This window comes from Camelus dromedarius, chromosome 1, assembly GCF_036321535.1.
Source record: "Camelus dromedarius isolate mCamDro1 chromosome 1, mCamDro1.pat, whole genome shotgun sequence".
NCBI classification, from domain to species: domain Eukaryota; kingdom Metazoa; phylum Chordata; class Mammalia; order Artiodactyla; family Camelidae; genus Camelus; species Camelus dromedarius.
In genome coordinates, this window is record NC_087436.1 from 88,448,217 (window position 1) to 88,460,443 (window position 12,227).

General features: G+C 39.3%; 1 protein-coding gene across 3 annotated transcripts in view; it reads left to right on the top strand.

Moving 5' to 3' along the window:
• The window catches only part of TEC (tec protein tyrosine kinase), a 115,013-nt gene that overhangs the window by 80,921 nt on the left and 21,865 nt on the right, over window positions 1–12,227 (top strand). For all 3 annotated transcript variants that reach the window (XM_031434995.2, XM_010992858.3, XM_031434986.2), the window contains exons 3-8: window positions 1,250–1,354; window positions 4,220–4,301; window positions 4,968–5,096; window positions 6,974–7,020; window positions 7,924–8,096; window positions 11,632–11,697. In XM_031434995.2, the coding sequence (XP_031290855.1) occupies window positions 1,250–1,354; window positions 4,220–4,301; window positions 4,968–5,096; window positions 6,974–7,020; window positions 7,924–8,096; window positions 11,632–11,697 (602 nt within the window). The remainder of the gene's footprint in view (window positions 1–1,249; window positions 1,355–4,219; window positions 4,302–4,967; window positions 5,097–6,973; window positions 7,021–7,923; window positions 8,097–11,631; window positions 11,698–12,227) is intronic.

Below are 12,227 nucleotides of genomic sequence, written 5' to 3' on the forward strand. Positions count from 1 at the left end.
AGGGAAGGCCTGGCTAAGCACAGAGAGGACAGGATTATTTTGTGACCTTGTGCGGTCAGGCATGCAGGAGGAGGGGGAAGGTGTGGATAGAACTGGGGGCTGACAGAAATGTCAGGGGGGTATGGGGTGTGCATGCGTGTGTGTGTGTGTGTGACAGAGAGAGAGAGAGAGGATGCACTAGTGAAAGGACAGCCAGATAGTCCAGTCAGGTGGCCTGAGAGGGTTGGCAGGTCTGAAAGTCCTGTGGTGACAGTGGGCATGCAGATCTGGTAGAGGCCCCAAAGGTTGTGGCCAGAGGGGGGTTTCAGAGTATTAGATGAAGGAATTTTGAATGCCCAGGGCCAGGGGATGGGCTGGCTCATCCCAAATACTGCAGTGTTCTTCTTCATTTCTCTACTTTCCTTCTGTTCTTTATCATATGAGTATCTACCCTGACCCCAAGTAACCTGAGTCTTTATACAGCTTTTCATGTGGGATGTATCAGTTAATATTATTCAATAAACATTTTTTATTTCTACATTGTGTTTGTGGTAATTTTTAATGGAAACAATGTATCGAGTTACCTTTGCACATACTACTTCGTATCCTTTTGGTTTTTCCCTGGGATAAAGTCTCAGATCTGAGAAGACGGTGCTCAAGGGTGGGAATGATTTGGAGGGGGATGTCTTGGTATGTCACTAGTTACTTGCTGTAGGGAGGTTTGCAGTGAGCAGGAAGTGAGGGCCAAAGGGAAGGGGGAAAAAAAAGAAGATTCAGTAATCGAGTCTGAATGGAGGCCTTATGTGACTGCCCTAAGTCCGCCTCACATCCTCCTGAGTTCTGGGTACCAGAGTGGAAGATGTAACTGTCTGGAGTTTGCATCTGTGACTGAGTGCATGGAGTTTTGCTTAGTTTGGTCTCTGACGCTTTCTTTTACGGGCCTGTCATCAAGAAGCTGGAGAAGCTAAGGTGTGTGTGTGAGAGAGGAAGGCAGCAATCAGAGGGAGTCCCTCAGTTCTAGAGCTTTGGGGACAGGGCAAGGACAGAACAATTTCATCTTTAGAAATTAAAGGACTTAATTATTTTTATTACAATCCTCAGAGTGTTCGTGTTTTGAATAATTTTAACAATAAAGGGAGACATGATGTAGGTAATTATTAAGGAAATGGTAATGTTTTGAATCTGATTTTTTTTAAAACAAATATTACTATTAACATTTTTTCTTTTATCTTATGATTGTAATGGTTCTCCTTTTTTTCTCTTTTAACAGAAAAAGAACAGAAAGGGTTTTATTGACATTTCAAAAATCAAGTGTGTGGAAATAGTGAAGAATGATGATGGTGTCATTCCTTGTCAAAATAAATATCCATTTCAGGTGAGCTGGCATATTTTTGCAGCAGTGAAATTCTGGGGTTTTAGTCATGGTTACTGTTTGGCATTAGAGTTTCTTGTCATTGCTTTACTGGTTGATTTATTTAAGCTTTGTTGAGGTGTAATTGACACATAAGAAATAGATATATTTAAGGTGTACAATTTGATGTTTTGATATATGTAGACATTGTGAAATGATTGCCACTATCGAGCCAGTTAACATATGCATCACTTCCCGTAGTTACCATTTTCTCCCCCTACTTTTTTTTTGGTGGTAAAAACACTTGAGATCTACCTTATTGAATTTCAGATGTTAACTTTAGTCACGATGCTGTACTTTATATGTCCGGAACTCATTCGTCTTACGTAACTGAAATTTCTACCCTTTGACCACCATCTCCCCATTTCAACCCTCCTGCCTGCCCCTGGCAACCACTTTTTTGCTCTGTGTATCTATAAGTTTGTTTAAAACTCCACATCTGAGATCATGTAATATTTATCTTTCTGTGTCTGGTTTATTTCACTTAGCAGAATGTCTCCTAGGTTCCTCCATGTTGTCACAAGTGGCAGGATTTTCTTCTTTTTAAAAGCTGAATAATAGTTCATTGTGTGTATATGTCTGTGTGTGTGTGTGGGTGTGTATCACATTGTCTTTATCCACTCATCTGTCTACGGACATCTCCACATGTTCCAACCTGGAGGCTCATGGAACCCTTCTTTTTTGTGTTTTTATAGAAGCTTCATTACATATACACGATTGATTACATCACTGTCCATTGATGACTGAACTCAACCTACAGCCCCTCTCCCTCCTTGGAGATGGGGGGTTGTGGGACTGAAAGTTCCAACCTTCTAATCATAGGGTTAGTTTTTCTGACAACCAGCTTCCCTCTGTAGGTGCTCTCCCAAAGTCACCTTATTAGCATAACAAAAGACATCTTTTATCATTCTCAGTACAGGAAATTCCAAGGGTTTTTAGGAACTCTGTGCCAAGAACCAGGGCAGAGACCAAATACATATTTCCTGTTGTAAAGCACAGTATCACAGGTGTGAAAATCATGGGCCAAATGAGGCATGGACACCTCCTCCCCACTACATCTCTCGTAGCGCTTGACCTTTATGTCTTTGTCACGTCTCACCTTCTGTCTTGTAATAAGGTATTTCTTTGATTAATTTTTGTATTTTATGTAGTCCCAGCAAAGTGCTAGTTAGATGAATTAATCACTGAATGAAATACAGGCGTATTTGCTCTGTGGTGTTCACATTGCTGTTACATTGCATTTATTTGATTAAAGTGAACGAGAAGGGATTATCTGTTGAATATGGTCAGAAGCAGCCATTTATCAATGGAAGAACTATTTGTGTCCAGTCCAGTGAATGTTGATGTGGTTAAGGGAGGTTTCTAGCCAGATATTTCTTTTTAGTGAATCAAAGGTGTTTCTGCCCTGTGACAGAAGGGTAAATTGACAGACCAAAGACAAAATTCTTGGGTTAGTTTCCTATGCTTAATTTTATTATTCATATTAAAAACATTAAGCATAAGACTGTAACTGCTCACTAGGAGGTATTTTTAAAAGAGGTTTCTGTGGTTAAAAGTTTGGACTCTGGAGTCAGTGTGATTGGAGAGCAGGTTCTTGTCTTGTCGCAGAAAGAATTCAGAAACGAGACACAGAGAACAAGAAAGCAAAGCAAGGATTTATTGAGCAATAGGTGGTGCTCTCTCAAGGGGAGAGCGGGCAGACCCAGGTGGGTAGCTGCCCCGAATGTCCTTGGCAAGTTGGTTGTATGGGATGTAAAAATGAATGGGTTGAATATTCGTTGGTGAGGAGGGGTTTGAGGTCATCTTTCCCGATCTTTGTGCAGATCCACCTTCCCAAGGTGGGGGGGGGGTGTTTTGTCCTGATTTAGTCTTGATTGGGAAGTCAGATGAGAGCATAATGAGTGGAAGGGTACGTTCAGATAGGGGTATAATGAGAGAGGTTACATTTGGATGGTGGAGATTCCTGTCTTGTCCCACCTTTCTTTGTCTCCCTCCAGGACACTTGTCAACCCACAGTGTCTGATTTCTTATCAGTCCAGAGGTTCCTGCTTTTCTTGGCCTGCCTAAGGACCCCCGTTGTTAACAAGATGTGTGGTTTCCTGCCATTTGGCCCATGTCCCCCTTTTTCTGCTCATATCGAGCTACTTGCCTCCTCTGACATCAGGATCCCGGCTTTCTGGATGAGCAGCCAAATGCTGATGGGCAGATAAATTAAGGGCACCATTTCCAGTGCATTCTGTATGAATGGTGCCTCCTGGAGTTCTGTATAGGAGTAGAGGATCTGTGGATGGCTCTTCGTCTCCTCCTCTGTATGATGGAAATGCCAACAGCTTGATGGCAGGATTAATTGAGTTCATGTCTGTAAAGTACGAAGCATAGAGTTTAATAAAGCTAGATACTCCGATTACTTATAGTGGCAGAAGGAAGGTCAGGAGTGATATGGAAGGAGTAGTCCATTCATTTAAAATATTATTTAGAAAAGTATTGGGTTGGAGTAATCCTTGTTGTACCAAGTTTACCTGAGGAACTTTAGTTAATTAGATCCAAAGAAACGACAAGATTGGCAAAGCATCCTGTCCTCTGTATATATATTTTTCTTTTATAAAAACACAGTTCTTTGCAACATGTGTATCTCACTTGATGTAGACATGAAGAAACAGATGTGCTTTTGTAAGAAGGGAACCTAGGTTCTTTGGATCAGAAGTAACTGACTTTCACTCAGTCGTTTCAGAATCCTTTATTGGCACCTGTGGTGCCAAGGGCCCTGTGCTAGGCAGAAGTGCCGTGTCTAAGCATTTTTCACCTATCCCATCTTTTGTTTTATTTCAGGTTGTGCATGATGCTAACACACTTTACATTTTTGCACCTAGTGCGCAAAGCAGGGATCGGTGGGTGAAGAAATTGAAAGAAGGTAAAACTCATATATTAAAATATTAATCTGTTTAAAATGTTAAGATATAACATAATGTTATCACTAAAATATAAATGCAGCTAGTGTACTCTGCATTTCTAATCTTTCAATTTACAGTGTTTCTCCAAGGAAATTCTGTTACTATAAGAGACGTATCGGAGATGTGTCCTTCCTTTTTTTATAATTTGGTTGCTAAGTTTCTAAGAAAAACATGCTTTCATTTAACATGTAACACATTAGGAGATGACTAAGCACTGGGCCTCTATGATAGCAGAATTTGGTATTTTCTAAGACATTGCCTATGAAGTCAACATGTGTTTTGGATGAACTGACTTATGTGTAAAGTGTATTAATCGGTGATTTGTCCTGCACAATCTTCATCGCTTCTTCTGCAGAACAAAATCGTGGTGGGCTGACTTTTCTGTTTATCCATCATGGTGCAGCAGAGTTCACTTCTGCCAACCAGGGACCCTCACCAAAAAAAAAAAGAAGTGAAAGAAAACCATGTGGATTTTCTGAGTGTGATAACACCCTGATGTTATGAGAGTGTCCTTATAATAAACATGGTACCTAAGAAAGAAGAAATGACTTAATGTGTTACTTAATGAAACATTCTGTCATCTCTGTTTTATTTCTCTAATCACTTTATGTGTCTATGGCTTACAGAAATAAAGAACAACAATAATATTATGATCAAATATCATCCTAAATTTTGGACAGATGGAAGTTATCAGTGTTGCAGACAAACTGAAAAACTAGCACCTGGATGTGAAAAATATAATCTTTTTGAGAGTAGTGAGTATTCCTTTTATTCTGTACTTTATTATGCTCAGGATGTACATATTATTGGTATAGCAAGAAAATGACATGATTTTGATTTTTATGTTGGTTAAATATGGCTTTCACACTTTCTAGCACAGCATAAATGCAAGGTAGCATAAATGCAAGGTAGATGTACTTTGTAAGAATAATTTCATTTAGTTAGCAGTGTGACCATCTCGTGGAATCAAGAGGTCTATCATTGGGAGTTTTTATCACAATATGAAAACCTGCTAAAAATGACTGTTAGAAGTGTAAGCCTAGTTTAGCACTCTCAGCAGCTTTTCTCTTTTTCTTTTTGTCCCCAGCTTTACTGAGGTATACTTAACAAAACTGTAACGTTTAACAATTTTACAATGTGATGACTGAGTATCCTTAACCGTTGGAAAGGATTCCTCCTATCAAGTTAATTAACACCATCACCTCATACGTGTACCTTTGTGTGTGTGTGTGCGTGTGTGTGTGAGAGAACATTTAAATTCTACTCTCTTAGTAAACTTAAGTTGTACGTCATGGTGTTATCAATTCAAGTCTCCATGTAATACATTAGATACTCAGACCTCATTTATCTTTTTTTCTGCTATGTATAGATTTAAATTGAGTTATAATTAACATACCTTATTAATCTTATAACTAAAAGTTTATACTCTTTTACTGGCATCTCTGTTTCCTCTACCCTCCCCACCAGCCCCTGGCAACCATTTTTCTACTCTATTTCTATGAATTTGACTTTTTTTTTTTTTTTAGATTACACAGATAAGTGATACCATGTGGTATTTGTCCTTCTCTGTCTGGCTTGTTTCACTTAGCATAATGCCCTCCAAGTTCATCCGTGTTGTTGCAAATGACAGGATTTCCTTCTTTTCTTTTTTAAAGGCTGAATAATATTCCTGTGTGTGTGTGTGTGTGTGTGTGTGTGTGTGTGTGTGTGTGTGTGTGTACACCACATTTCCTTTATCCATTCATCTGTTGATGGACTCTTAGGTTGTTTCCATACAATGTGAATAATGCTGCAGGGAATATGAGAGTACAAATATCTCTTCGAGCTACTGATTTTGTTTCCTTTATGTATATACCCAGAGGTGGGATTGCTGGATTATATGGTAGTTCTATTTTTAACTTTCTGAGGTGCCTCCATACTCTTTTCCATAGTGGTCACACCAATTTACATTCCCAACAGCAGTGCACAAGGGTTCTCTTTTCTCTACATCCTCACCAGCATTTGTTACCACTTGTGTTTTTGATAATTGTCATCCTAATACGTATGAGGTGATAATCTAATTTTATTTGAATTTCCCTGATTATTAGTTATTTTGAGTACCTGTTTATATACCTGTTGGCCATTTGTATGTCCTCTTTAAAAAAATGTCTCTTTATGTCCTTTGCCCATTTTTAATTGTTATATATTTACTTTTTCTTTTCTTTTTTTTTTTTTTTTTTTTTTTTTTTTTGCTACTGAGTTATATGAGTTCCTTGTATACTTTGAATATTAACCCCTTGTCAGATAGGTGATTTACAGTGATTTTCTCCCCTTCTGTAGACTGCCTTTTCAATTTGTGGATGGTTTCCTTTGCTGAGCAGAAGTTTTTTTATTTGATGTAGTCCCACTTGTTTACAAAGCATGAAACATGGTCCTCCTAATCCCTATGGCTTTTACAGTCAATTTAGGAAGGCAGAAGGACAAACCAGCTTGCATTTTAAAATTCTGTTCTAAAATAGTAATACAAGCAACGTGCCCCACAGTGAGAGAGTCAGAGTGAGCTTCTTGTTATGGTTTCATTTTTATTTTTCCTTTAAAGTGTCAATCATTGGTGGATGGAATTTTGACCTATTTTTGTTGTTGTCATTTTCAGGTATAAGAAAAGCACTACCTCGAACACCAGCACCAGAAATAAAGAAGGTAAAGTGGTTTTTAACCTTTGGAAGCATTTGCAGTTTATCAAGTATGTTTATATTATTCATGTAATGCTCCCCACTGCAAGGATCATATCAGAAATGGATATACTGTGGCTTAGTGGATTTTTTCTTTGTGTCAAGCTTTATCATTTAATTGGATTATATATCATTGGGGACCCTCTTTATCATCTTGCATTTTGCCAAATTTTGGCTTCAAGAATTACACAGGAAGTGTGGGTCTTTAAAGGAATATTTCAGTCTTAGGACCACAGTATTGTGACAAAGGAGTGACTTCAGTGATTAAATGATATGCCTTGGAAGAGTGGAGTATGGTAGAAAATGCATATACTCTGGACCCAGACAGGACTTGATCCAATGTGAATCTGATATGGTGGGTTACTTAAGCCATTGTTTCCTCAGTTGTAAGATGGGAATTATATACCCTACTTCATGGGCTCAGTATTAAGAATAAATGACAAAAAGTGTGCTAGGTACTATGAGTGTGCCTTGCACATAGTAGGCACAAAGAAGTGCAGATTCCTTGGAGTGGGAGGAGGCCTGATGAGAGACTACTCTGTAGTGCACTTTCCCGCTGCAGACTATTAAATGGTGGGTCTGCCTTTAGTCCTCCTGGTTTCTACTCGCGTTACCCTTGCATCTCCCTGGAAGCTAGCCCTGATACTGAGCAGATGCCTTTTGGTGTTTAAAGACAGCTTTTGCTCTTGTCCTATATTCTGAAACCCGTGAGAGGTCCAGTAGCATTGTCATCACCAAACTCATGGGAGTGCTCACCAGATTGCCTCAGGTAGACTGTATTCTGTGGTGATGTGTGCATCGTTTAGTGTTGAACTTCACACCCAGTTTCAAACAGAAGACTAAACTTTTACACGTCATCTCTTTTTCTCAGCGAAGGCCTCCCCCACCAATTCCGCCTGAAGAAGATAATAGTGAAGAAATAGTTGTAGCCATGTATGATTTTCAAGCAACAGAACCTCACGATCTCAGATTAGAGAGAGGTCAGGAGTATATCATATTAGAAAAGAATGATGTTCATTGGTGGAAAGCAAGAGATAAATACGGGTACGTATTCCCTCTCTGTGGACGATACACAGTGGGTGGCTGGGAGTTAAATACTGAGTTGAGAAGAGGATAATCTAACTATCATGTAATGAGACTAGTTCAGCAGCTATAAAATGAAGTGCACATTACTTTGCAGTAACACAATGTATTCTTAGTAGTGACTCAATAAATGTAAATGGATTAAACACTTCTTTCCAGAAATTACAATCCATTTTATGTTTTTTTTTCTCATCCATTGTATGTTTAACTGGATTGTTTTGATCTTGGGGGAAATTACATTTTAGGTTCCCATCCCCCCACCCCAGGTAAATAAGTAATCTTAGATTTGTCCAAGAGAGAGGGAGTGTGTGTGTGTGTGTGTGTGTGTGTGTGTGTGTGTGTGTGTGTGTGTCTAGTCTAAAATACATACATTCAGTAAATTTAAAAATGAGAATTATTTATACATACTAATTGAGGATTTAAAGGGAACAGTCCTTTCAACCTTTTTATTGGTACATAATGGGTAAATGTGGATAAACATAGGGGATGAGTATCTAAGGCTTCATTAAGAAAACTCTATCCCATGCTTACCTCTGACATATGATCCTGTTTATATTTTAAGTTCCTGTGAATAAGAAGAGGAGGACTCTTTGTCCTGTTCAGAGCACACCCTCCCTGCTAGTCTTCTTTCTCACCTCCTGCCCCACCCCCAGCTCCAGTTCTGTGTTCCTCTGGTCAGTTCTGGAGAAGCAATGGAAGCCTCTGCGTCAGGCAGGGTCTGTGTCTTCTGCTCACTTCTCAGCAGTGGTGGATCTGCTGAGTGCTTGTTTGCTGTGCAGTATTACCTTTTGGGGACCCTTTTAATCTATGTTTACAAGAAGGTCATCACTGTTTTTTTTTGTTTGTTTGTTTTGTTTTTGTTTTTTTTTTGCCCAACACTGTAGAAGATTGATTTTAACTTTTTATTACAGTAATTTTCAAATGTCCATGAAAGTACACAGCAGTATAATAGAGTCTCTTGTCACTTGACTTTAGAAATTACCCACATTTTCCAGCCTTGATTTATCCAATCCTCCCAGTTTGTTTTTTCTAGAGTATTTAAAAGTAAATTCAAATCATCATGCCATTTCACCTCCTAAGTCTAACTGCTAAAGATTTTTTAAAAAATAGCTGTTGTGTTAGTATCATGCTTAATGATAGTTAAAAAAAAAATTGTCTCTGACTTCCCCCCGATATTTTGGGACTAGAAGAAGAGTACAAATGAAAGCCTAGACATTGTATGTCTAAATATTTAGAAGTTATAAGTAACAAATAACAAACCGATAAGTACAATTTCACCTCTAACTTGACAGACATACCTTGAAAACGACAAGGAAGACAAGATGTGAATTAGACTTCCTTGCCAGAATGTGACAGGGCACAGAGGGCTGGCTTCCCGGGGTGCCTCCCTTCTCTCTCCTCTTCTGTCCAGGCTCCATCTCACATGCACCATGTGGCTCTCCTGGCCACACATCCAAGCTCTGTCCATGTTGCTTGCAAAAACCACCCCCCAGCTTGGCCACTCCTTGGACCTGGGCTGGAGGGGTGCACATGACCAGCATCATTTGCTTTTCAGTGGCTGAAACCCAGTGGAAAGGCCCAGGTAGGCCTTGGCAGTGGGCAGAGAATTCTGGGCTCCTAGTTACCTAGATGATGGTCCAGAAGAGGGTTGAGGGATCATGGGTTTCAGCAACTTGAAAGCACAACTTTAGAGCAGGGGCCACTCTGGCCTAGGTCTAAGGGTGGTACCAGCTATGTAATTCTAGTTACCCCGATTAGCTCAAATACGTATCTTTAAAGTTTAATCAAGATTAAGGTCCACACATTGCATTTTGGCTGCTGTATCTCTTATGTACCTTTGTTATTCCACAACAGTCCTCATCCTTTTTTTTTTAATTTATAGTTTTTGATTTATTGATGAAACCAGGTCATTTACTCTATGAAATGAGCCACAGTCTAGATTAAGCTACTTGTGTGGAAGCACATGGTGTCATTTAATATGGCACTGTGTCCCGTATTTCTCAAAAACTGTGATTTGCAGGCTTGATCACATTAGAAGCCAGCATCAGGTTGTCCTACTTCTAATGATGCCAGGATTGCTCAGTGGTTCCGGTGTCAACCTTATTCCTCCGTCATAAAGTTCTTCATCAGTGTTGCACCTAATGACCATTCCTTAGATCCATTATTTCATTAGGGATAACAGAATGGTGAGTTTCTAACTGTGTCATTCCATCTGCATTTATTAATTCTCTAAAGAAGCCCCGCCTCAGGAAGCAGTTCATTTAGTTCACACAGGAAAGGCAAGATAAGTTTTGGATTCTTCCTCTTTACCACTTTTCAGAATCACAAGTTGATGACGGAGCTTCCTCTGTTGATAACATTGGTAACCAATCATGTTTTAAGTGTTGTTACAGTTTCAGTCTGTTGCAGTCATTATTCTTTTTGCCTGAATTGTCACATCTTAGGTCAGTGGTGGCCGTTTTTGATTGGGGAACCCCTTTAGTTTTTCTTTCTCAGCTTCCCTGTTTCCTGAATAAAATGAAATGGCTCAAGGTCACCCTGTAGTTTCCCGGCCAGACCCGCGATGTGCCGCTTCCCCAGGGAGTGCTGGCCCCTTTCAGCCGGGGTAGTATTTGAAGACAGCAGTCGGGGTGCTGGGCTTCTAGCTGCTGCTGGGTTGTCGTTGATTCTAGGCCTTTCTCAGGGCAGCAGAGCCACGTACGTGCACTTGTGTGTGTGTTATGAGTTCTTAGTAATAGTTCAGATTTAATATTACAAGGCTTTTACTCAACTTAGAAATTTTATACATGTATCTCTTTTATGCTGAAAGTCTTCGCGCCAACCAAGATTCTACCTACTGAGATTGCTTCTTAAACTGTGATGTGCTTAGGAGTCACCTGGGGTGAAATACAAGATTCCTCGGCCCCCCACAGGCCTTCTCAGTTAGCTCCCTTGGGGTAGGACCCAGGAGATGACTTTTTGACAAGTGCCCCCGGTGACACTGCTGTAGAGGTCACGGGTCACCCGCCGTGAAACAACGCACTGCACAGACTAAGTATTGGAGTGATGGGTGTTTCTACCCAACGCTTCACCTTTTCTGAAGTAGTGGTTTCTTTAAAACATCCCAAGAAATTATGAATTCAAGAGAAGCATCATGGAATATTAGGGAGGACTCTGAACCTAGTCACAAGTTCAGAGTTCAGGTTCTGGCCCTGTTGCTGTCTGGCTTTGGGACTTTGAGAAAGTCCCTTAATCCTTTCTAAGTCCTGGTTTCCCCACCAGAAAGCGGTTACAGGAGTGCCTGCTACCTCAGGATTTTTGTGAGGATCAAATGAGGAACTCCTTTGAAAAGCATCAAATGCTATAGATCTGTTGGATTATTGGGAGTCACCTAGACTTCCTTATAGACTTTAGTCAATATTATACTTTAATTATTTCAGAAAGGGAATAATTTTTCTTTTAATAATCTGTCAGTAAAATAATTTCAGTTTTTCTGAAGTATTTTTCTTATTTCTAGGAGGGAAGGATATATCCCAAGTAATTACGTAACAGGAAAGAAGTCAAACAACTTAGATCACTATGAGTAAGTAAAACGTTATTTTGTGGATGTGGAGATCCAGAAAGTGTTTTTATTTTCCTAATTATGTCAGGCATTTTGGAGATTAATGGTCATCTTCCATCGTCCTTAGAAGGTGGTACTAACTTACCCTTCACTCAATTGTCTAGAGAGGTTAAAAACATGGTGAGAGTTGGTTTCTATAATACTCTGTACCTGAAGGTACTGTGTGTGAATGGAGTTACAGAAGCAAATACAGCTGAATGGATTTTAAACAGATCACAGCTTAGCCAACTTTAAATGTGGATGATTGTTTATTCATTTAAGAAATCAAAATACAGCTTCCCAGAGTGGCCTTTAAAAAAGGTTTAATTGCTTCTTCTTTCTAATTATAATGACAGCATGTGATTATTGTTTTAAAATTGTTTGAAAATATGAAAAATGTTAATAAGAAAAATTACTCATAAACCTACTAGAATTGACCTCTGTCAACAAGTTGATGTATTTTCTTTCAGTCTTTTTACTATTCAAAAAAACCAGAATCATGCTATATATAC